Below are 25355 nucleotides of genomic sequence, written 5' to 3' on the forward strand. Positions count from 1 at the left end.
TTTCCAAAAGAGATCAGAAGAGGAATCTCTTAAGACTTCCCCTTCTAGCAATTTGGCTGCTGACATATTCGTGATAAATGGTTTCCAATTGTGTTCTTCCAGGAGCCTGTGGTGTTCTAGTAGGAGCCACTTTCAGATAAGCGGGGGGGCAGGGTGAGCTGGCAGGACTAGTTGATGGACAGAGGCAGCATGCAGGCATGGAAAGAATTAGTCATGCCAGCAATGCGGGTTCAAATCCTAGCTCCTCCACTGAGTAATTGTCTAGTCTTGGGCAAATTACTGAATCTCTCTGAGCCTCCGCCTCCTTACCTGCCAAAGTGGTTTTGGTTGTGAGTGGACTGCATGAGAAAATACAGGTAGAGTGCCGAGCACTTAGTAGCTCAAGAAGTCTTTACGGTCCTCACTGCAGAGAAGTGAAGAAGGAGGTAAGGGTTGGAGGAAATCATACAATGTACGGAGAAAGAACCGCTATAAAAAAATTTAATTGAATTAAAAGTGAAACTAATCTTTAAAAACCCTTTTAAAACAAGTGATTGCTCTATCTTTCATGTCTTACTGTGTGACTTTAGGCAGTTACTTAATTCCTCTGTGTCTCATTTTTCTTCTGTGGAAGAGGGATAAATAATACCACCTATTTCCTATGGTTATTGTGAGGATTAAATGAGATCGGATGCATAGGAAGTGCTTAGGACAGCGCACAGTTCATGCTAAGTACTCAATGAGTGTTGTCGGTGATGAATATATATTGTTGGTATTATCATCATTCTTTGCCCATATCCTCCTGTTTCTCCTCTGTTCTCTCTCAATTCTGCTCTGCTTGCTTTCAGCCATTGAAAGGCCATCCTTGTCAGAAGATAACCAACTGCCCTTCTGCAAGTGTTCCTCGCTTTTTCTCAACTCTCACAGCTTCTATTATCTGGGCTTTCACTGGACAATTAATCCTGGAGAGCCTCAGGATGGCTTTTCTTCCGTTGTCTGAGTTGTTACTTCAATCTTTTATTGCCACTCAATGCTTTTATCACATTCTCTCTCCACAGGCACTAAACAATGATTACATGCCCTCTTTCTACTCACTGATGGTGAGACACATAGCTTCAGGCGTTTGCTTTTGCTTTTCATAGAAGGAAAATGCCCAGCTCAGTGAGCAAACACAACTCTTGGCACTGCTCAGTATTTTTCCTTGAGCGAGAGAAGAAAACGAATATTCATGGTTTCAGGCTCTGTGCTTGTAAATTAAATGCTGGAACTGTAAAACTAATCACAAGTCTGCCCCTGCCTTTGGGAAGTTTAAGGTTTTATGGGGGATGTGGACAATAAAAAGACAACATATATCTCCATGTTGGAAGTACAGGGTGCTGGGGGCACACAGGAGGGACTGGAACTGGCGGGTGGGTGCCCCAGAAATGGGAGATAAACAGAGGCTAAAGAATTATGCAGAAATGGCCCTGAGGCCGGAGGCTGCTCAGGGGAGTTCCGCCTGGCTGTCGATTTTTAATACAGTTTCACGGTAAAATTCTGGACTGTTCTGAGATTGTTTCTCTTAGTTATATTGTACCAGGTGATGAAGCAGGCACAGAGCCAGGGTTTCTCCTCATAGGAAACTAGCAAAAGTGAACTCGATGCCTGATGGAACTCACCCTCCAAGTGATCCTATCATCTGCCAACCCATAGAACGTGGGGCCAAGAAATGTATCCCGGGGGGCTAGCTCCCACAGCAATGGTGTGTGTCTCTTCCCAACTGTGCATTCAGTGACATCATGTTGGTAAGTTGATGTTGGTCATGGGGGAGAGTATTTACACCATGAAAATTGGCAAGTGTGAAATATCAGGACTTTCATTTCCAGGGCTGGTTGTTGAAACATTTACCAGCATACCACTGTGTGTATACCTCCATTTGGGAGCTTTCTGTGCTGCCTCTTGCAAGGTGTCACCACTTTATAGGTCACTATATCTAATTCCACTCTGGCGCATGTAATTTTATTTCCACTGTATTGGACACCGCTTATATGCCCCTTTAAATCTTCTGAGTCCTTGTCATACTCTTACTACTGCTGCTGGGACCACACACATGCAGATGCAACCTGTTAAGGCCTTGGGTCCTGCTTGTACCTGTGCTTCGCCCTGAGGTGTAGCTGACGTGACACTGGGGAGCCCACGCACATGCACACACAACCCAAATGCACTGGTGCCCCACAGGCACCTCCTTGACTAACGGGAGGTGACAGTCACTGACAATGCCGCCCCATTTGATTTCCCAGGAAGACAGTTCTGAGATGCATTTTCTTATGACTGAACACTCTACCTGTATTTTCTCATGCAATCTGACTTTAGCAGGAAAGGAGACAATGGCTCAGAGAGACTCACTCACTTGTCCAAGATTATGCATCTGGTTGATGGAGGAAATGGGATTTGACCCAAATCAATGAAACTCTGAATCTTTCCAAGCCTGTATATTGCCTCTGCCTTTCAACCCCTTCCTGCCAGATGACCTTCCCCTCCCGCCTCCTTAGGGTGGCTCCTGCTAGAATACTTCAGGCTCTTGGAAGAATCCAGTTGGAAACCACTTATCTTAGCAGTAGCTGCCTTCCACAACACATCCTTTCTTCATTCGCTAAATTCTCTCTAGCTGCCGCACCCATGCTCCCTCTGATTACAGCACACAGACATTCTGGCATACAAGCCTGTATCCCAGGCTCTGCATTGAGAGGATCCCAGCCTAAGACATCCTCTGAGTCCTTGGACACCTGCCTATCAATCGTGTGACTGTCCTGCTGTGATACCCACAGGGTTAAGTAGGAAGTGGCCCAGTGATAGAGAACCAGGTCAAGTGCTACCTCCTTTATAAAGCCTTGCCTTGTTCCCCCAGACCTAGTCATGCTTTGTTTCCAAGGGAACTACTTTGTGCTGGAATTCATGTATTTACACCAATCAGATCATTCCCCTCCAGACTATGGACACTAAGGCAGTGGGATGTTGTACTCACCTTACAACAGTGGTTCTCAATCTTCCTAATACTGCAACCCTTTTATACAGTTCCTCATGTTGTGGTGACCCCCAACCATAAAATTATTTTCGTTGCTACTTCATAACTGTAATTTTGCTACTGTTATGAATCGCAATGTAAATATCTGATATGCAGGATGTATTTTCATTGTTACAAATTGAACATAATTAAAGCATAGTGGTTAATCACAAAAACAGTATGTAATTATATATGTGTTTTCCGATGGTCTTAGGCGACCCCTGTGAAAGGGTCGTTCGACCTCCAAAGGGGTCGCGACCCACAGGTTGAGAACCACTGCCTTACAACATGCCTTAGCACAGGGTAGGCAGCAATACTAATTTTGAAGAGCAAATAAGGAAAGCACTTTGAAGAATTGTTTAGTACATCTGGGAAGAGCCATTCATTCAACACCCATTGTTGGGGGAAGATGGTGAAGTAATTTCCTGTTTGCCAAGGCCAATCCAAAAACCACAGAGCGATGGTGAGAGGAAACTCCAACAAGAACAGGCGAGGAAAAGAAAAATCTTAAACCTGTAATAAATATAAGCCAGAACCTCCTAGACCCAACAAAATGCTTGAAATGTCAATGAGAAGCAGTAGCCACTGCTATTGACGAATTTTTAATGACTATTTTTTAAAAGGCATGTTTTTCAACACTGTAGATCCGTAATAAGCTTATAAACACTTTAGGGAAGGCACAGACATGGGTGATGAAAGTTATAAAGGGTGAGTCATATTTGCAAAGCATCAAGGAGAGATCCTGTAACACAACAAACCTAAATTGCATCTAATGATATAAACAGAAAATAATGATGCAGGAAAGCCTGCCCGCCTAGAAAAGAGAACAAAAGAAGTCAACCTCTGAATCACAGGACAGCAGAGGACGCTGAAAATGGCAGCCAGGTGGAAAGAGAAGCAGGAAAACACTATAAACATCGACCTGAGCTGGGAAGTGCTCTCAGCAGGGGTCGCAGGGACTGCTCAGTGTTTGCTCTCTGAGGCTCCCTCCAGGGAAATCGGAACAAAGCTCTTTGTCAAATTTTTAAACGTAAAAAATAAGGTTAGAATTTTGGCAAAGAGCCAAAGGCAGTGAGCATAACAGCAGGTGTCTCCTCTCTGTTGTTGCTTTTGCTCTTTTGATTCTGCTCCATATTCTCTTCTGCCTTAAAGATAGTGAAGCATGACAACACACTTAATGTTGCTTGTGGAAAATTATTTCAAGATTTAGAGCACCTAACTATTCAATAAGTTGCCAACAGGAGGTGTACAAATTAAAGCCCAGTACCTTGACTGGTAAGGGGATGGTTTACAAGAGTCTTCCATAGCCACATAACCATTCAAGTAGAATTGAATTCCCCTATTTGCCATCAGTATTTCTAATGAACCTCTTCCTCTTATTAAGCTTGCAACACTGTATTTTAATCACGTTTTCATGTCTACTTTGGCGCTTTGCTTTTCTGTCTCTCTAGGGCAGCGGTTCTCAACCTGTGGGTTGCGACCCCTTTGGGGGTCGAACGACCCTTTCACAGGGGTCGCCTAAGACCATTGGAAAACACATATAATTAAATATTGTTTTTGTGATTAATCACTATGCTTTAATTATGTTCAATTTGTAACAGTGAAAATACATCCTGCATATCAGATATTTACATTATGATTCATAACAGTAGCAAAATTACAGTTATGAAGTAGTAACGAAAACAATTTTATGGTTGGGGGTCACCACAACATGAGGAACTGTATTAAAGGGTCGCGGCATTAGGAAGGTTGAGAACCACCGCTCTAGGGCCTAGTGCTGGGCTTGGTAAATAATAGATGCTCAATAAATGCAAGTTCGTTTACAAATGAATTGAAAACTATATGCAAATTGAAAAAAAACTTTTCTTAAATTAAAAAAATGGGTCAAGGAATGAATCCATATGCAGCCCAAACAATATTGAAAGCATACTTCTTCACCTAAAATTCTTACATCAGTTAGAAAGAAAAGAAAAGAAGGATTATTTTAAGTCTTTCTAGGACATTTAGGAAGTATTGTGGGCTGAATGTTTATTTTCCCCAAAGATTCATATGTTGAAGCCCTCATCCCCAATGGCCCAAAGCAAACTCCTCTATTTTGCTGTGACCCCAGGTCCCTCCTTAAACAAGCATAACACATTCCTCATTCACTCACACATGCTCATGAGCAGACCTGGCACTGACAGTTATACCTGTGGGCAGGCAGGGGAGGGAGGGGATGTGTTGGAATAAAGCCAGAAATGGAGTACATTAACACAATTAACAGTAGTTTTGTTTAGGATGGCACAATTATGGCTGCTTTTTTTTCTATTTTTAAAATCTTGTATATTGTGGTTATATGATATTTATATAATTTATTCTTTAAATTGCAAGAAAGAAAGTGTGCTGGGGAAAAAGGCAAAACAAACACATAAGCAAAGTACACACATACTCACAAACACAGGTGAGCTCCAGAATAAGAAACTTGGCTTGGATTCCTGGTTCTACCACCAGGTACAAATAACCTCAGTCCCCATTTTAAATATCTGTACAACAGGCACAATGCCACCTGTTCTACCTATCTTTGTGGGTTTGCTATGAGGCTTGATTCCCGCAAGGCAAGTAAAATGCTGTGCAAATAGAAGGTGTCTGGTGGGGGTGAGCCTCTGTGAATTGTCACCACTATACTTCCCAGCACAGCCCTACATTCAGTGGCTGGGAGGGTAAAGATGATCATTTGGAGCATGTCCAATTGCCACACAGTAAAAATGCCATAAAATATGAACCCAATTAGTTTGTAATTTGTAGATATTGGGGTAAGATAGATAGGAAAGTGATGAAACTCAAATACTGGCCTTGGATTCAAGGGAATTTGTGCTGCCACTTAGAGGCCTGTGTCTTGGAGGAGGCTTCTGCTCTCCTTGCCTCAGTCTTCTCATAAGTACACCAACCCCAGAGGGTGGCGGTGAGCATCACATGGCTGCAGCTTGGTCACCACATCCCTATCCTCTCCCTGTTGGTGTTTGTTGAGCAAACTCGCGGAATGGTACTGTGTGTGAATGTGCTCGGGGAGCTGGGGCAGTGACACGTGTTTGGGAGGATATGTGGGAAGAAAGGAAAACTGAAGTTGTATTAAGCCCCCGCTCAGGCATTTCTGTGCAGTATTCATGTTAACAGTTCACACATGGCTTGCATCAGACTTTAAAACTAGCAGGAATAGCAAGGCTTATCAGCCCCATTTTATAGATGCAGAAAGTAGGGCCTGAGATGCAGAGTCACCTGCCTGCAATCACAGAAGTTAGGAACTGATGAACCACGGTCTTCTTCCCCTGAACCAGGAAGCCTGCAATCAGGGAGATGCGGCAGCAGAGGGAAGGGCCTGGGACCAGGTCATTCCCACCCCTGGAGAGGGTTGAAGCCTCGGTTGCAAGCACGGCTTCAGGAGAGAGCCAGCCTGAGAGTCCAGTTTGGCTCTACCACTTCCTTGGCTGTGTGACCTTGTCCAGGCCCCTTAACTTTCTCTCTGAGCCTCAGTCTCCTCACCTGTTAAATGGGGAAATATTAGTAGTTCCTTACAGGATTGCTGTACGTCTAGATGAGCCAGGGCATGCAAAGTGCTCAGGACAGTGCCTGGCTCGGTGTAAACACTAAAGTGTCGCCATTCCTGTTACTTGGTCCCTTGTCTAGGGCTCCACAGGCAGCTGGTCATTTAGAGTTCATTCAATGACTAACCAGAGCATGGCACTTTCCTGGCAGCACCTCCCAAAACAAGCTAGCAGTTTAGTAATCAGGCAGTTTTTGTGGTTAGTAAGCAAGGAGATGGTTGGAGGATGGGGGATCCAAACACCAGCATGTGTTTATCATTTGTGCTGCTCAGAGCTTCTGTTCCACCAAGCAGCTCCCGCAAATGTCTTTGGACATGAATGCAAGCATACGGCAGGAGCACCAGCAGCCTGTTTGCATCTTGGCAGTGGCAAATGAGGGAGGACACCAGCCCTGGGAGGTTTAACTGCAAGAGGATAGGGTTATCCCTACTCCTTCCAAGAGGGCCACCGAGGCTGAGGTAACTGTGTGGGCCCTGCCATTATCCCCGTTAAAGAGAAAGGTAATAGGTGTTCCGAGGACTCACAGCTACAAGTGGAGCAGCAGTTCTCAACCTGTGGGTCTCGACCCCTTTGGCGGTCGAACGACCCTTTCACAGGGGTCGCCTAAGACCATCCTGCATATCAGATATTTACATTATGATTCATAACAGTAGCAACATTACAGTTATGAAGTAGTAACAAAAATAATTTTATGGTTGGGTCACAACATGAGGAACTGTATTTAAAGGGCCAGAAGGTTGAGAACCACTGAAGTGGAGGAAGAAGGACCTGAACTATTCTAGATCCTGTCCCTTTCATCCTTATGCTAAATTTTGTCTTATCTGGCTCACCATTTGTTAGGGAATGAACTGTGTTCTCCCCATCCCCTCTCTCCAGCAAATTCACAGGTTGAAAGTCCTAACCCCCAGAGCCTTAGGATGTGACCTTACTTGGAAATAGGATCCTTGCAGATGTAGTTAGTTAAGATTAGAAAGACCCCTAATGGCATATCACTGTGCCCTTATAACAAGGGGTAATTTGGAGACAAACTCATGCAGACAGAGGTCGGGTGATGCTTCTACAAGCCAAAGAACACCAAATGGCCAGCAACCCCCCAGAAGCTGGGTCAAAGGCATGGAACAGATCCTTCTCCCACAGCCCTCATGGGAACCAACCCTGCCAACACTTTGATTTCGCACCTCTGGCCTCCAGACTGTGAGACAATAAATTTCTGTTGTTTAAAACCATTCAATTTGAGGAACATTATTAGGGCAGCCCCAGGAAACTCATGCACAACTTCTCTGATAAATGGGGTGCTTTGTTCCCGCTTCCTAGGTGAGGGAAAGGAGGCGCAGAGGAATGAAGTGCTAGTGGCCACACAGCCAAGAAGCAGGAGGGTTAAGAATCCAACGTGTGGGTCTCCTGCTCAAATGCTTATCACGTCGATTGGAGCTGCCGCTTCAACATGCGTCCTGCTGGCAGAGTGTCTTACGGCTTATAAGAGTTCAACGCATGTGGATTCGATTGCACAATAACCATGAGGTCCTTTGCAGTGACGGGACGCGAGTGGCACCATTTCCAGTGGAGGAAAGTGAGGCTGAGGGAGGGAGGTGGGTATGCCTTGTACTTGTGCATCCTCTGATTTAAATGTATGTTCTAATGTTCAAGTGACCTTGGTCAGCAGCACAGCTATTCCTCCTATCGAAGGTCCAGAGAACAGGTCAGAATCTGTGATGAACACATCAGCACAGATACTTTGGAAAATATTGGAAACCGGTTTTACTGCTGCCACCTTGCAAGTAAGACATACGGAGTGATTCCGATGCTGACTTGGAAGGCCAACAGAAGTGAACAGGCGTTTCCAGGCTTTGGAAGCAGCAGAATCTCACCTGGGTCTTTTAAAAACACACCCAAGCGCAGCCCGCATCCACTGTCTCTGGCTCACAAGGAAATCCAATTTTGTGAAATATTTTCAACCAAATGACAGGAGGGAAGGCAAGAGCGATCATTTTCTTCATAACAGAAATGTGTTCAGAGCTGACCCTCCAGACTGCTAATAAGGAGTGCTGAGCTGTGAATAAACCTAATCCTGCAGCTCACTGTGGTTTCTGGTGGAGATGAGGTTATCTGGTTAGGGCCTGGATGGCAGATGCTGCACTAGACTGGTGCCCTGAGGCCCCAGAAATCTTTTGCATGACGCATGTCTGTTCTCCCGCTTGCTGTCTTGCCTGAGGTCCTGACCCCAAAGACCTCAACTCTGGAGTGAGTGGAGGGGGCGGAGATGCATTTGCAATGCACTGAAAGAAAAATAGCTGTCCAGCATGAGGCCAAGCAACTTTTGTACATCTAATTCCTGTAGGACATTTAATTCCTCCATTTAGGAACGGATGGAAGGTACCGTTGCTTTTCCATTTCCACAGGTAACTGCCCATGAACATGTCAATGAGAAAGGCAAGTCCATGGGACCCCAAACCAGAGTTTGTAACCTGGGGTTGGGGCCATGGCAAGATGGGAGGATGTTGGGGGTGTTTCTGCAGAGGAGCCAACACGATCTCTGACTTCTGAAAGGAGAGCAGGGATTTTTCATGAGGACAAGGATGAGGAAGGCAGAATGGATGGAGATAATAGCATGAATAAAGGTGAGGAGGCAATAGCAGCTCAGGTTTCTGAAGAACCACAATGTTCCAATGGGGCTGGAGTGATGGGTGCTAGTATAGCTGAGCAATTGGTAGTGACTTTAACCTTACTGTTTCCTCTCCTCCCCGATCAAGGCCTGCTCTCCCTGTGTTCAGCCAGATGCACCTTTTTTTCTCCTCTACCTCTCTCTCTCTCGATTCCAGGCTTTTGCCCAGGTGGTGACGCAGGCCTACGTCACAGCCCCTCCAACTCTCACCCTTCAGGCTGCACTTCCTGCTTGTGTCATTGTCTAGCTGTTCAATTCTGCCACCCTGGCTGCTCCTTGAGCTCAGACCCAGGCCTTCTCACTTGCTAGTATGTCTTCAAAGTCCAGCCTCTGCTAATATCTGTTCAGTTGCTGCTAGCACAAACCATCACAAACTTAGTAGCTTAACACAACACAAATGTATTCTCTCACAGTTCTGCAGATCAGACGCTTGACATGGGTCTTGGGTTTAAAACCAAGGTGTGGGCGGGGCTGGTTCCTTCCCAGGCTTCAGGGGAGGATCTGTTTCCTTGCCCCTTCCTGCATCCCTTGGCTGGTGGCCCTGCATCACATCACCTTTCTTCCCTCTGCATCCTCTGTCACATCACTGCCATGACTCTGACTCTCCTGTCTCCCCCTTATAAGGACTCTGGTATTACATCCAGCTCACCCAAATAATCCACAGTAATATCACTTTATAGGCCTAAGTTAATCACATTTGCAAGGTTCTTTTTTCATGTAAGGTGACATGTTCAAAGGTTTCAAGGATTAGGATGTGGGCATCCGGAGGGCCACCATTCAACCTCCTATAGATGGAGAAATGGTACCAGAGCTGTGCCTCAATTTATCTGATATGCTGGATAGATCAGAGCAGGGGTGAGGGCAGATGTGCCACAGGGTTTGGGGGCATGATGGTGCTAATATGTTTGACCTGCAGAAAAGATACTGACTTGGGCATGCAGGGAGAGTGTGTGTGGAAATTGGGACTGTGTGCATGGGCTGGGGTGGGGGGTGATTGTGTTGAACTGAAAAATCTAGTATTCCACTTGAGAAAAAGGGTATATGCAGCAAAGGAAAAAAGAAATGAGGGACATAAAACAAACATAGCCATCACTTCTGGACCCTCTGTTTCCTCATCTGAAAACTGGGAGAATGGACCAGGCTGAATAAATGGTTTTACAAGGCCATGTAGCTTAAATATTAGTGAGGATTGAGGCACCTGGACTTTGCAGTTGTACCTTCTCCCCATCTCCCAAGTCCTGTTATCCCAATAATAAACAGCATCCCTCTCTTTCTTCCTCTCTTTCTTTCTGTAGACAACAGCTTTATTGAGATATAATTGCATACCATGCAATTCACTCAAAGTATGCAGTGCAATAATTTTTACTATATTCACAGAGTTATGCAACAATCACCATCACTAATTTTAGAACATTTTTATGCCTCCATAAAGAACAGTCTACCCATTAGAAGTCCCTTCCAATTTCTCCCCAACCCCCACCCTCCCATCCCTAGGCAACCACTAATCTACTTTCCAAACAGCCCTTCTCTGAACACTGCTCCTCTGGCTAGCTTCCAGGCCTTTGTTGTGCTCAGGGCTGAAAGAGAGACTTAAGCTGGCTGTCAGCCTACCCTACACCTGCATTCCCTACCTGACCCTCTGCATTCAGACTTCTGCCCTCAACATTCTACTGAAAGCACCTTCTGAAAGGTCACCAATTACCCTCAGGCCAAATCCAAAGGCTGTTCTTCTATGTGCTTCCTGACCTGTCAGCAGCAGCCAACACTAAGACCTGTCACATAGTCACAGAGGTCCCCTCACCACTGACCTGTTTGTGAATGCCTCATCTTTTGCCTGTTGTGTGAAGTGTGGGGGATGCTAGGGTTCTTGGCCTTAATGCTCTTCCTTCTGCAGTAAAGAATTTAATGCCCATGGCATGCACTCAAGAGCCAGTCTGTCTTGGTCTGAATGCCAGCTTTGCCATGTACCAGCTGGGTGACTTGTAGCAACTTACTTCACCTTACTACTATAAGTCTATTTCTATATATATATATATATATATATATATATATATATATATATCACAGCAGTATCCACCATGTGGGATTATCGTGGGGAGAAAATGAGTTAATTAAGGGAAACTGCCTGGAAAAGTACTTGGCACATGCTATACTAAGTGTTTGCTAATATAATTAGTTTGCTTATTGTTTTGTTCAATGAGTTTATTCATTGTTACTTTTTCCAACAACTTCTATGCATTAGGTTTCCCCGGGATTCAAATTTCCATTAAATGACATTATAAGCAGGGATTCTGGGCAGGTACAATTTCCCCAAAGCCTCATTTTTGTGACCTGTAAGATGGGGATAATAGTAGCTGGGTCTTAGGGTTGTTGGAGTATATAAATGAGTTAATACATGCAAAACACATAGAGCTAGTCAATGACACAAGCTAGTCATTCTCTGGAAATGCCAGCAGTGGTAGTAATTATCCCGCCCTCTTCTCTCACCTCAGTGAGACTGTGGCTCTGGATTGCCTTTATGTTCTACCATAACCTTAAACTCCCATCTCAGCTCGTCAACCTCTTCATGGCAGCTCCTAGCACTGTTAACTGAAATGGTATTGCTGACACCCCATTCCCACTCTCCCAGGTTGCAAGACCATTGGTCATCTCTGTCTCTTTCTTCTCCTTTGCCCTTTATTTCCAATGACTCAGATTTGCTTGTTCTCTCCCATTCTACTTCCCCCACTTCGGTCAGGGGCTTACCTACAGTCATGTCTAAAATCTGCAGGGGGCTCGTATCCAGACTAGCTGGCCCCAGTTTATTCTCCAAATCAACATGCATGTGATACAGCACACATTACCTGCTTTTTGGGGATTCTTTAGAAATATTCTCCCCTCCCCCAACTGTGTCTCAGAAGGATCCTCCAAATCTTGAAAGAAAGTCTATGCCAGCCAGTTGCCTCCTGCCATCATTACGTGGAACTTTCCACAGTTTCTCCTTGAGTCTTTGCCTCGTAGTTTGGGTTTGGGCCTCTGTTTCAGAGGCTTGGCTCCATCTTCTCTTCACTTCCCAGACTGGTGTTAGAGTTGAAGCTTGTAGCTTTTTAAAAAACCGATGATCACAAACCCACTCAGCTCTGTCTCTTAGATCACTGCACCCTCCCTCTTGCTAGTTCAACATTAATCTTCCTTTGATCAAGTAACCCTCTTGTGCTGAGACAGATAAGGGTCCCTTTCAAGCTCAGCCTCACATTATTTTTCCTTTCATTCATTCTTTTAGACAGACTTATCTCTATATGGGTTTTGTGATGGCATAGAATGAAAGACACACATAATTAAACCGCAATTATTAACATGAAGGCAAAAATGCAGTGGACACATAATGAGGAATTAGGGACACTTAAATGATGAACTGCATTTGGGCAATGAACTCCACTGCAGCCAAGGCAAAGAGAGATATACAGGGATGGGCATAATTAACATAATTTACATGATTATGCCAGATTGCTGGCAAGGCACATTTTCTCCAACCTTCAAACAGAAGGATGACATCATCTTATAAACCAGCTCTAATGGAATATCTGCAGTGATAGGTACGTACGTTCTTCCATCTCTGCACAGTCCAGTTAGGTAGCCACTAGCCACATGTGGCTTCTCACCACTTGAGAAGTGGCTGGTACAACTAAGGAATTAAATTTTTAATTTGACTTAATTTAAATGTAAATAGCAACCTGTGGTGGCTGATGGTATCATTGTAGAGAGCATAGTCATAGACCTTTATGTAAGTAACCAGAGGCCCAGTGCACGAAATTCGTGCACGGGATGGGGGTGTGTCCCTCAGCCTGACCTGCAACGACACCAGCGTCCCTTGCCCCAGCCTCTGGCCAGAGGCCCCTTCTCTCTCTCCGCGTGGCCGAGGAGCAGATGCTGGGCTCGCATTACCGGGGTGCCACCACAAGTGTCCCCTCCCGGCCGCTATGGGCACCGCCATCTTTGTCACGGAGTGATGGTTAATTTGCATATTACTCTTTTATTAGATAGGATGTTGTAAAATGCTATAGGCAATGTTTTTCATCGAAGATTTTAAAACTGCCAAGATCTCTGTGCAACCCTCTATCAGTTTTCTAGGGCCGCCATAAAAAAATAAAAAAGACTAGCTGGCTTAAACTATAGAAATGCATTTTCTCACAGTTGTACTGGCTAGAAGTCCCAGATCAAGGGACCAGCTGTATTGGTTTCATTCTGGGGTCTCTCTCCTGGGCTTGCAGATGGCCATCTTCTCGCTGTGTGTTCATCCCTGGTGCCTCTAGGTGTCCTAATCTCCTCTTCTTATAAGTAAACCAGTCAGCCTACCCAAAGACCGCATTGTAGCTTAATTAACCTCTTTACAGGCCCTATCTGCAAATACAATCATATTCTGACATCCAGGGGGTTAGGGCTTCAACATATGAATTTGGGGAGGACATACTTCAGCTCATTAGAGAGCCCTCTGTGTACTATTACATGGCAGATGGGAAAATACATTTTTAATCAGAGGCCACAGCTCTATAGCCCAGGTGCATATCTTTCTAGTGTTATACTTGGGACCAGATGGGCTTCAGGAGTTGAGAAGATCACAAGGTATGTGTTGCTTAGGCCACGCTGTAACAGCAAGCTCCTCACTCAGAATGTTGACTTGAACTCCCCTGCCTGGCAGCGGAGGCCAAGATTTGACTCTGTTGACCCAACCAATCTTATTTCCTCTCCTCCTGAGTCAGCAACCTCTGCTTTGCTTAGCGTAGACCTCTCAACCCCACCTACCCCATACTCACTCCTACTTCTGTGACTCATGTCCCTCCTGCTTGTAACACCTTGTTTTTTAACCTCAACATCATCCAGAGAATTTAAATCCTTTCAATCTAAAACAGGCCCATCTCATTCTTAAAGCCATCTCTGAACATTCATTCTTCCTTAACAGCATTCTCTCTCATTTCTGAATTCACTTGTACTTGAACCCAACATCCCAGGATCAAACCCTAAGTTATTCTTTGTTTTGTAATTGTCTCAAAAATGGAATCATAAACGCAAAGGTTAGGGGACACATGGTCTATCCCTTCTGTAGACCTGACATCCTAAAATAGACTTGACATCCTCCTAGCACATAGTAGGTACTCAGTGGCTATCACTGCTTCTTGGTTTACAATAAGAGCCCATAGCAAGCTAGTCATCCATAGAGGGGAGACAGACGGCTGCTACCTGTTTGCCAACAAAAACATCCACAGGCACTCATCACAACACCCACCAACTTGGTTTACAAAGGTATGTGGTTTCATACCTTTCCCACCTCTGAACTCTTTGGAGAGATTAACTTTTTTCCAACTTAATGTATAGCTGCACGTGTAATATTTGGAGGCAAACGTGAGATGCAGTGTATCCACTCTGCTTTGTGTATTAAATTTAAAGTAATGTCAGAGACAGATGGCTAAAAAGAAACCTGAATCATCTGTGATATTATTAAATCTAGTCTGGGAGCTCAGAGAGCCCAAGAAAATTTTCTTTGAATCCCTATGGGATTTATATTCCATAGATGAAATTATAGAGCCAGCCTGAAAAGCAATTTTGTGAAATCATTTATCAAAGGGGAGGGGGGGAGGGAATGATTACAGTCCTCCTTCTGAGGTTCCCAAGTAATAAGCATGCTCTGCTCTCTTCAAGCCCAGAAGGGCTGCGTGGGCTTGATAAATAGCTGAGTTTGGCCCAACTGGAGCTCTCAACAGATGTCTGTGAATACCAAGAAAAGAGCCCTCAGAAAGTTGGTGGGTGTTGTGATGAGTGCCTGTGGATGTTTTTGTTGGCAAACAGGTAGCAGCCGTCTGTCTCCCCTCTATGGATGACTAGCTTGCTATGGGCTCTTACACTTCCTTTGTTTTCCTGATGACTGTCTTAACCAATATGGCTTTTTAAAAGACAGTGGTTCTCAACTAGGAGCAATTTGACAATGTCTGGAGATATTTTTGATTGTCACAGATACTGGCATCTAGTGGGTAGAGGGCCAGGGATGCTGCTAAACATGCTACAATGCACCGGGCAGTTCCCCACCCCACCCAACCCTCTGCCACCGCCAAAGGATTATTCAGTCAAAATGTCAACTGTGCCCAAGTTGTCTTACAGTAATATCTTATTTTAGAACTAGAGGCCTGGTGCATGAAATTTGTGCACTGGGAGGTGTCCCTCAGCCTGGCCTGCACCCTCCTGCAGTCCGGGACCCCTTGCTCCTTACTGCCTGCCTGCTCACTGCTCCTTACCACTCGGCTTGCTGCTCCTTAGCACTGTCGCAGAGGCAGGAGAAGCTCCCACCACCACTTCTGGCTGAGCAGTGCTCCTCCTGTGGGAACCCACTGATCACCAGAGAGCAGCTTCTGTGTTGTTGAGTGTCTGCCCCCTGGTGGTCAGTGTGCATCATAGCGACCCGTCGTTCTGGTCATTCTGCCATAATGGTCACTTAGGCTTTTATTATATAGACTAGTGGCCACAGGAGCTGGCGGGAACCGTGCCACTTCCATGGGAGCCGGCAGGAGCCACACCTGCTTCCATGGGAGGGAGGCGGGAGGTCCCACTGCGCCACAGGACCCAGAGTCAAGTCCTTACCCACCCGCGCTCATCTCGCCACGCCCACCCACGCACTCCATGCACCTCCTGGTGACCGGTTGTGGTCGTGACGCAGCGTCATGACCACAGGCCTTTTAGGATATATAGATAGCTTGTACATTCATTCATCCATTTAAAAATGTTTATTGTTAAACAGAAAATCTCCAAATAGCCATATTTTTGTGTGTTGGTGGATTCATTAATTTGCTCATGTAATACAAGTTTACTATTCTCTACTCCATTCCAGGCGCTGGGGTCTTGAACATCATAGTCAGGGTCTCTCCTCATCTAGGGTTTATATTCTAGTGGAAGGGAGACAGGAGTCTAAACAAGTTGACAAATAAATGAACAGGATCATTTCAACTAGTGATGAATACAGTGGAAGCTATCATACAAGGTAAAGGGAAAGAGGATGACCCAGGCAGGGGTGGCTGTGCGGGATGCTCCTTTCGGGAGGGGGGTTTGGGAAAGCCTCACTAGGTAGGGCTCACTGAAGCTGAAACAATGTTTGGAAGGAAGCTCTGAAAATCTGGAGGAGGAATGTTCAAAAGAGAGGAAGCAACAGGTTCAACAGTGCAAGACAGGAAAAGCTTGAGTGGGTTCAAGCACCAGGGACATAAAAGCCACTGAAGATTGGATGTAGGAGGCGAGGTGAACAGTGTGAGGTTGATGAGAGGTCAGGAGTTTAGACTGGGCAGGCCTGGATTCCAGGTGCCATGGGAAGCCATGGAGGGTTTTAAGCAGGACAGACATGATCTAGGTTAGGTAGTGATAAGTTCACTCGGGCCACTGGGTATAGAATGCCCTAAACAGGGGCAAGATGGAAGTGTGGGACTGATCAGGAGCTCCTTACAAGATGAGTCCAGCTTAGGCCACGTGGGTGCCATCAGTAGAGATGAAAGGAGGTGCATGAATTTGGAAGCACTTGCAATAAAGTCCTGGAGTTGTACACGATCCTTTATTCAGTCAGCTATCAGCCTCAGATTTCCCATCTTTATTTGGTGTGGGTCCTGAGAAGCTTTGCTCTGTGTCCTTGGTCCATCCAGCTCTTGAGCCAATCCTGACTTAGCCCCAGCATGCATGGAGCTGCACATTCCCCTAGCTGCCTTATCTGTGCCCAGCTGTTCCTAGTCAGACCCTGTCTAATGAGAGCTGAGCTTAGTCTGGTGCCCCCTTCCCATTTCTGAGCTGGATTGAGATCTCCTTTGAATATCATCAGACTTCTGCAGTTGGAGCCTAATAATTTTTACTTCTTCCCTTGGGATCATGGTGTAGGACCTTCTAACCCTGACATTTTAGTGGCCTCCCATGGGGCTTAGAGTAAGATCTAGATTTCTATGTGGTCCCTGATGACCTGTTCATACAGGCTCTCCTTGAGCCATTTCCTCCCTTGGTCACATCAATACAGGAAACTGTTCTCTGGAATCCATCATGATCTTTCTTTCTTCATCCCTTTGCTCTTGAGGGTCTCTCTGCCTTGCATGCTCTTCTTCTGTTTGTTTTGTTTTGTTTTGTTTTGTTTTGCCTCTTTCATATCCTATGACTTCTAACCTTTCTTCTCTAAAGTCATTCTACAGCATACATTCTCAGTGGGAGTGATCCCATCCCCAAAGGGGTAAAAATTGGTTTTTGGAGAATGAAAAAAATCTTATTCTTTTCATGTATAAAGCACAGATATACATACATGACATAGATAGATAGATAGGTAGATAGATAGATAGATAGATAGATAGATAGATAGATAGACAGACAGACAAATATAGGGCACATAGTAGTTATTCAATACATATTTGATAATTCAGTTACCATTGTGACCAGGATTGATGTCAAGTATCAGAACAAGGAACCATTGGGCCAACAGGATCTTAGATTTCAACCTCTGCTTAAATGCTACCAGTTTTGTTGGATCTCTTTCTGGCACTGGATCTAAGTTTAAGCCCTCTTTTTTGCCCCATGGTCAAGTTAATCTCTTATCTCTGGTCTTGACTATTTCCAGTTTTCTCTCATTCCTGACCACTGAGAATCTGGTAGTGGTTTCATCCAGCTGTACTCTATAGCACTGAGATATCATAGTGAATACCATATGGATTAAAATAGATCTCTTTTCAAGAAAAGCACAATGATAGGCTAACAATCTTGGAAATTACACAGCAGAAGGAATGAACAATTATCTGATTTGATTTAGCAATAAATTGAATCACAGTGAGCATCTGTAATAGAAAAAAGACAGGAAGGAAGCAAACCTAAATGCTAACAATGTTATCCATTTCTGGAACGTGGACTTGCAGTTAGTTCATTTTCTCCTTAGGCTTTTGGTTAATTTAGGAGTTTTCTAAAACAAGCATGTATGTCTTTTATCATAAGGAACAAGGGTTTTGGTGGTTGGGTTTTTAAAGACTATTCACAATGCTGCAGGATTAGAGAGGTATTGTGGTGCATGGATCCAGGATCAGTCCTATTTGATTATACAATGACCCTCACAAAGAGGTTCAGAGTGATTTCTGTGTTTAGGGAAGCCATAGGATTTGGCCAACCTCTCCCATTAAGCAAATAGCACCAACCTTCTTACCAAGAGGATACCGACTCTCTGTTCCACAGAATTTTGTGTTTGTTAGCTTTTGAAAAGTGACCATGACTCCCAAAAGTACAAAAAGTTGTTTGTACTACAAGTTACTCCCCTGTGCAAAATAGAAAAACAAACAAAAAACACACATTCCCATATAGTTTAAAACATTCCTCTGCAGCTTCATGGCTCTCTGAAGCCAAGGTTGTGAAACCCTGACATAAGAAAATTTCTTAGTAAAATGCCTCTGGAAACCTAGGCCACATCTCTCCATTTTACCCTCACAGGTAACTGCCGTGACTGGCTTCCCAAATATCTCAAACTTTCCTTGTCCTGAAGGACTTTCTAATCTAGATCTTACCTCCTAGCTCATCTTACCTGAACCCAAACAACCAGTCACACTTCAGTATCCGTAAAGATAACGTTAGGGGTTCTTAATTTTTTCATGATCAAGGAATGGTTTTAAAATACTGGAACTTTGGGTAGATCAATTAATGAAAACAGTCCAACAGTAGATTCAACAATTCATCAATGATGACAATGCCCATTGTGACAGCTAACAACTTCTCACAAGGGCCCCAAGCATCAGGCTTAGCACACAAATCATTTCAATTCTGAGCCATGACCTTGATCGTTTATATACCCACAAGGTGACAATGTAAATGATGCTGCAACAAAATATATGCTCTCTTGTACACAAAATGAATCATATACATAAATTAAAACTTGGTGGCTTACCTGGAAAGGTTTATGATACAAATGCTATGGTAAGGCGTGTGGTTTAAGAACCACTAGGGCAGTGGTTCTCAACCTGCGGGTCGCGACTCCTTTGGCGGTCGAACGACCCTTTCACAGGGGTTGCCTAAGACCATCCTGCATATCAGATATTTACATTATGATTCATAACAGTAGCAACATTACAGTTATGAAGTAGCAACGAAAATAATTTTATGGTTGGGTCACAACATGAGGAACTGTATTTAAAGGGCCAGAAGGTTGAGAACCACTGCCCTAGAGGGAAGAGAGGATTGAGGATGGCAGTGTTGTAGGTGGATGTTACACTCAAATTACAACTAAAATATAGATAGAGCAAGCAACCTGAGTAACCAACTGAAGACTAGCTGAAGAGAAGTCTCATAACCAAGGATTTACAGAAGCCACAACAAGACTAGTAGGAAGGGCAGAGATGCAAATAGGGCTGGCCCCCAATCCTACCGGCAGCAGCTAAGATTCCGGAGGGACATCTCAGCTGTGGGGGGTCCCCCCTAAGAAGTGTGGGGTCTAAACCCCAAGAGAGGCTCTCCAGCCCAGAGCACCAGAGCCAGGAAGAGGTGCACACATAATATCTGGGGCTGAAAACCAGCAAGGGTCCCTTGCTGGAGGCATGCAGGAGGCAGCCAATCAATGATTCTCATCATTGATGTTTCTATCTCTCTCCCTCTCCCTTCCTCTCTGAAAGCAATAAAAATATGTAAAAGTCTTTTTAAAAAGAAAAGAAAAAGAAAACCAGGGATTCTGTCCACCCAAGAGAAAGAGAGAGAGAGTCTACTACAGACACAGGTGCCCTCTTAAAGGGCCAGTGCACAAAAATCTCATTTGCAGCCACTCATCCTGGGCTCCAGTGGAGGGAGGGCAGAGCAGACTAGAGTAGTGTAAGAAGAGACTAGAGTTTGTGGCTCTTGGGAGAGAGCTGAAGGGATAGCCACCAAGATCCCTGTGCTGAGTCCTTCTCCCACACCACAGATGCCATCTTTCTTGAGAGGAGCACTTCCTTCCCTAGGGCATCAGCCTGTAGAAAAGCAAAAGCCCCACCCTCTGGACTTCCTGTTGTCCCAGCCTTTGGAGCTTGTACCCTGCTGAGGAGTCAGCTGCTTGGGCAGGGGTGTAGAGGTGAGGGCACTCAGAAGGTGTCAGTGATTGCGTTATATGGCTTTGCGGTGGGGGGAGGGGCATTCCCACCACATTCCTGTGAACCTGACTGGCACCTCTCTCTCATAGGAGATCCATTCTCTCCACTCTCCAGACTTTGGCGGCCCCACCCTATCGAGTCCTGGTGGCTCTGTTCTGCTGAGATCTGGGCAGAAAAATGGAACTGCCTTATGACTTAGAGATTCCACTTCCGGGAATATATCCAACTAAACCCAAAACACCAATTCAAAAGAATATATGACCCCTATGTCCATTGCAGTGTTATTTACAACAGCCAAAATTTAGACATCGCCCCTGGGCCCATTAGTTGATGAGTGGATAAAAAAGGTGTGGTACATTTACACAATGGAATACTACTCAGCTGTTAAAAGGAAGACAATCTTACCTTTTGTGACAGCCTGAATGGACCTGAAGAGTATTATGCTAAGTGAAATAAGCCAGTCAGAGAAAGATAAATACCATATGATTTAACTTATATGTGGAATCTAATGAACAAAATAAACTAGTAAACAAAATAGAAACAGACTCATAATAAAGAGAACAGATTGACAGCTGTCAGAGGGGGTTGAGGTTGGGGGCTGGGTGAAAAAGGTGAAGAGATTAAGCAAAAAGAAAAATAACAACCTCGCAGACACAGACAACAGTATGATGATTACCAGAGGGAAAGGGGGGTTGGAGGTGGGAGAGCATAAAGAAGAGATAAATGGTGATGGAAGGAGACTTGAGTTGGGGTGGTGAAAGCACAATTCAACACAGAGATGATATGTTATAGAATTGTACACATGAAACCTGTATAATTTTATTAACCAATGTCAACCTAATAAATTAAATTTAAAAAAAACAACCACTAGAGAATTTAAAATATTTTTTATATTCAAAGCATTTAGGACCATCATTTAAAACAAACAAACCTAGAGAAAAATTACTTAGTGAAAAAAAAAAAGTATTTGGCTGCTCAAACCTGTCTGGACTAAAAGAGACTATTTGCTGGGGGGAAACACCATTCTTACCTCCTCCAGGGCCCACAGGGAGTCCACAGTGGGCTTGATCTTCTTCTGGGTGTAGAGCCCTAGGAGTTTGTCCACCACTCCTCGAATGAGGCCTGCGCGGCCCTGTTTGAAGAGCAGATTTAAAAGGGAAAACCCCGCGATGACTTTGTTCTCTTCATATAGCTTGATGGGGTTCACTTTCTCCACCTGCCACCACTGGAAAGAGAGAAGGTGTCAGGTTACAAGGACTTGTTCTCTGCAAAACAGGGCTGCAGTGGGCCTGGTTCTAGCTGGCTGAGAGGTAGATCTGGTTGGTATGTGTGTGTTTTCTTAATCTTTATTGTTGTAAGTGTTACAGATGTCCCCCTTTTTTCTCATTGACTCCCTTCTACACACACCACAGCCCCAGGTCTTCACCACACTCTTGTCTGTGTCCATGGGTTATGCATATATGCATACAAGTTCTTTGGTTAATATCTCACCTCCCATCCCATCTTCCCCTGAGATTCGTCAGTCTGCTCCATGCTCCTGTGTCTCTGGATCTATTTTGTTCATGAGTTTATTTTGTTCATTAGATTCCACATATGAGGTTGGTGTGTTTTTTTAAAGCATCTATTTGGTGAGTGCGTGGAGAACTACAGACAGTGGTGCTTATGAGAAGAGCTCAGGATCAAGGTGGGAGAGAGCCCTTTAAAATGAGCCACTAGGCCACATGTAGTTGGAATGTGAAAGAATATGGTGAGGATTACTAGCTCTGGAGTTGAATCCTGGCTATACAGCTTGCTCCCTGTTATTCTCCATGCTTCATTTTTCTCAGCTACATACGGTGGCAGGGTATTGCCTCTGATGTTCCCTGGGAGAATTCAGTGTAAAGCACTTGGCTTTGTGAATGGTGATGGTGGTAAGGGGTTGTTGAAGGGAGGGGTGGATGAAGGGAGTGAGGTGGCATAGAGGTTTACAAAGTGTGCTGGGGACACAGTGGGGGTGATGACATTGACTGCAGGTGCAGCTTTCCTGGGGGAGTAACGATAAGGCTGGAGGGGTGACTGGAAATGCATCAGAGAAGGAAGAGGAAGAAAGAACAGTGGACTGAGGGATAAAACATAGTGTTGGGGCTAAGACAGTGGCTCTCAACTGTGGGCAGTTTTGCCCCTGAGGGAACATTGGTAATGTTTAGGGACATTTTTATTGTGATGACTGGATCTACTGGCCTCGTGTATAGATGCCAGGATGTTGCTAAACATCCTATAGTGCACAGGATAGCACCTTGCAACAAGGAATTGTTCACCCCAAAGTGTCAAAAGCACTAAAGATGAGAAATCCTGGATTAAAGTCCTCTGTGGGAATACACATAACTGGCAAATATGGCTGCCTATCTCCCAACCAGACATGAAAATAAGCAAGCCACCCATTAACAAACTACAGAAATGGTTATCCAACTGCTTTGTTCTGATTTAATTGTGTTTCCTTTGGTGCCGGTTTGAATTTAGAAATTCAACTTCCAGTTTCTTGAGGGTTCTGAGAAATGAGATGGTTACTCTCAGTTTAATATTGAAGACAAAGAGGAATGTGCCGGGCACTTATGAGCATTTATAATATCAGTGTTATCGCTCTGTTTGTTTACATTCTGCCTCTTTCCAGGATTGAAGAGGCTCAAAAAAGTAAAAGGTCTGATTTTTTTTAAAAGTGAGAAAATCATATTGTTAGGAAAATAAGCGGGAGAAAGACAGGCTTATATAGGGATAAGGTTCGTGCATAAAATTCTTTACCAAAGTACATTCCCGAGGGCCTGAGGGCCAGCTCCAGGAGAACCATGTACTTGACCATGGGTTACTTATCAAAAAAAAAAGCAAAAGACACCATCAATGACTTGATTTGCACTACATCTGCAATGCCGTAATAAATATTTGTGAAATGAATCCTTGCTGATTCAACAATTGCTGTACAGCTGTGGTTGAGTTCTAGAGCCGAATGCCTGGTTTCAAATCCTAGTTCCCCCACTTACTAGCTGTGCAACCTTAACCAACTCACTTAACCTCTCTGTGTGCAGTTTCCTTGTGGTTCCTCATGGGGTCATCTTGAGGAGTAAATGTGTTAATGCATACAAAGTGCTTAGTGTCTGACACACACTAGGGGCTCTATAAATATGAACTAGCTTTATTATCACCGAATGTTGGAAGGAATGGTTCTGATTTAGTGAACAGGAATTCTGAATTTGGAGTCAGACTGCTCTGTAAATGCTAGCTTCACCTATTATTAGCATAATCATTATGGTCTGAAAGCAAATGGCATGCTTGACAAAGTGTGCACAAGCTCTGTGGCAGTGTTAAGGTAGAACGTAATTAAGATAGCTAAGTGAAAAATTCCGGTGTGATTGCAAACATGCTTTCATTTCTAAGCCTCTCTTGAATGTATAGGGAAAAAAAAATCCCTTCTAGAACCTTCCAGAACAAAGGTATCATTCCACTCCTTGGCATGCCCTATTTTCAGTTTGCTTCTAAATGACCAATTGACACTGTGCCAGGCCTCTGAAAGTGAAGCCTTCTTTCTTGACCTCCAGCTAGTAGTGTTCTGATAACCGCCACCCTTGGTTTGGTCAGGAAAATCTCAACCTGCATCCTGGCTGTGTTTTTGTGTGAGCCTTCATCGAACCTGGGTACCCTGCAATTATTTCATTAAAACTGTGTGTTGTGATTGTGCATTTGGGGAAGAAATGGAAAACACTTATTACAATTGTATGTAATTTGGGACCGATTTGGTTACCCTCAGCAGGCTGTCAACATCACGGTAATTACTGCCATAGCAACAAAGCAGCTGTGAGTGACACAAAGCCTGTCTCCAAGGGACATGCTCCAGACAGCATTCTTCATTAGACGCTTCCTGCTCCCAGTTTATTCTGTAGCTGAACTTTAAAGTTCAAATGCAAACAGAGACCCTTTAATTCTAATTTCATGGGGCAGGAAGTAGTAATCATTCCAGAATCAGGGCATGTTGGGGATGAAACCTCCAGCAGCCAGTGTTGCCACTTAAACGGCATATGAATACTCTGTAGCCACACTTAGAATGAATCTAAACCCCTTTCCACAGCTTTACCTGACCATCTATTCAAAACGCCTCTAGCCCACCCTGCGGTTTTCTATTTCAGCACCTGCTTTCATTTCTTCAGAGCTTTTATGACCATTTGCAATCATGTTATTTGTATGTTTTACTTATTTCAGTTGTTTTTCTCATGAGAATGTAAGAGTCACAAGGGCCTCAGATGCCCCTGTCTCACTCGATGTTACACCCAGTGCCTGGCTCAGAGCTGCAAATAGCAGGTGCTCAGAAGATGCTTGCAAAGTAAGGGAAACAAAATAAGGGAAATGTCACAGAAACTGGGAGGAGAGAAGACAAAAGCAAGGTCTTTTGAGAAGCAGCAATCCCCTGTTGTCAGGGGGAAAGTCACCCAAGTATAGCTCTAGGCGGGAATGTAGGTCTGAGTAGGAGCACAATGGGGTGAATGCCCAGGAATATGGCTTTTCCACTGCAGACAAAGTAACCTCTGTATTCAGAGCATGCTTATCTAAGTCAATGGTTCATAAACTTGCCTAAGTCTAAAACTCACCCCAGGAGCTTGCTCAAAAGGATCCCATTTCTATCTCCAACGCGTAAAATTAGGATTCAGAGAAATCTCAAGTACCCACAGAAACCTGGTCAGAAAATTTATTTGCTTTCCATGAAGGAAATAAAATGCACTATTGGTTTCTTTTCAACCAACGATTAAAAACATCAACACATAAGCAATCCCTATTGAAATCAAAATAAAGCTTTTGGAGTTCCACATGCATGCCCCCACTCCCTGCTGACTTGTTTAGACAAAAGCAGCCCAAGTCACAATGAGTGTGTAGTGAGCAAGGCGGGAATGCAGGCTGCACTCAAGATGAATAATGCAGGTGAAGGACAAAAAAAGGTTTAGGTTATGAGGTCAATGTCCTTAGATGTGAGAGCTCACAACATGCAA

At 44.3% G+C, this 25355-nt stretch overlaps 1 protein-coding gene across 1 annotated transcript in view; it reads right to left on the reverse strand.

The window, feature by feature from the left end:
* Nucleotides 1-25355, reverse strand: part of VAT1L (vesicle amine transport 1 like) — a 147179-nt gene that overhangs the window by 44804 nt on the left and 77020 nt on the right. Inside the window, exon 7 of the mRNA XM_070398205.1 lies at nucleotides 21377-21571. Coding sequence (XP_070254306.1) covers nucleotides 21377-21571 — 195 coding nt within the window. The remainder of the gene's footprint in view (nucleotides 1-21376; nucleotides 21572-25355) is intronic.

This window comes from Myotis yumanensis, unplaced genomic scaffold, assembly GCF_028538775.1.
Source record: "Myotis yumanensis isolate MYYU_CA2020_CCGP unplaced genomic scaffold, mMyoYum1.0.hap1 SCAF_18, whole genome shotgun sequence".
In the NCBI taxonomy this organism is placed as follows: domain Eukaryota; kingdom Metazoa; phylum Chordata; class Mammalia; order Chiroptera; family Vespertilionidae; genus Myotis; species Myotis yumanensis.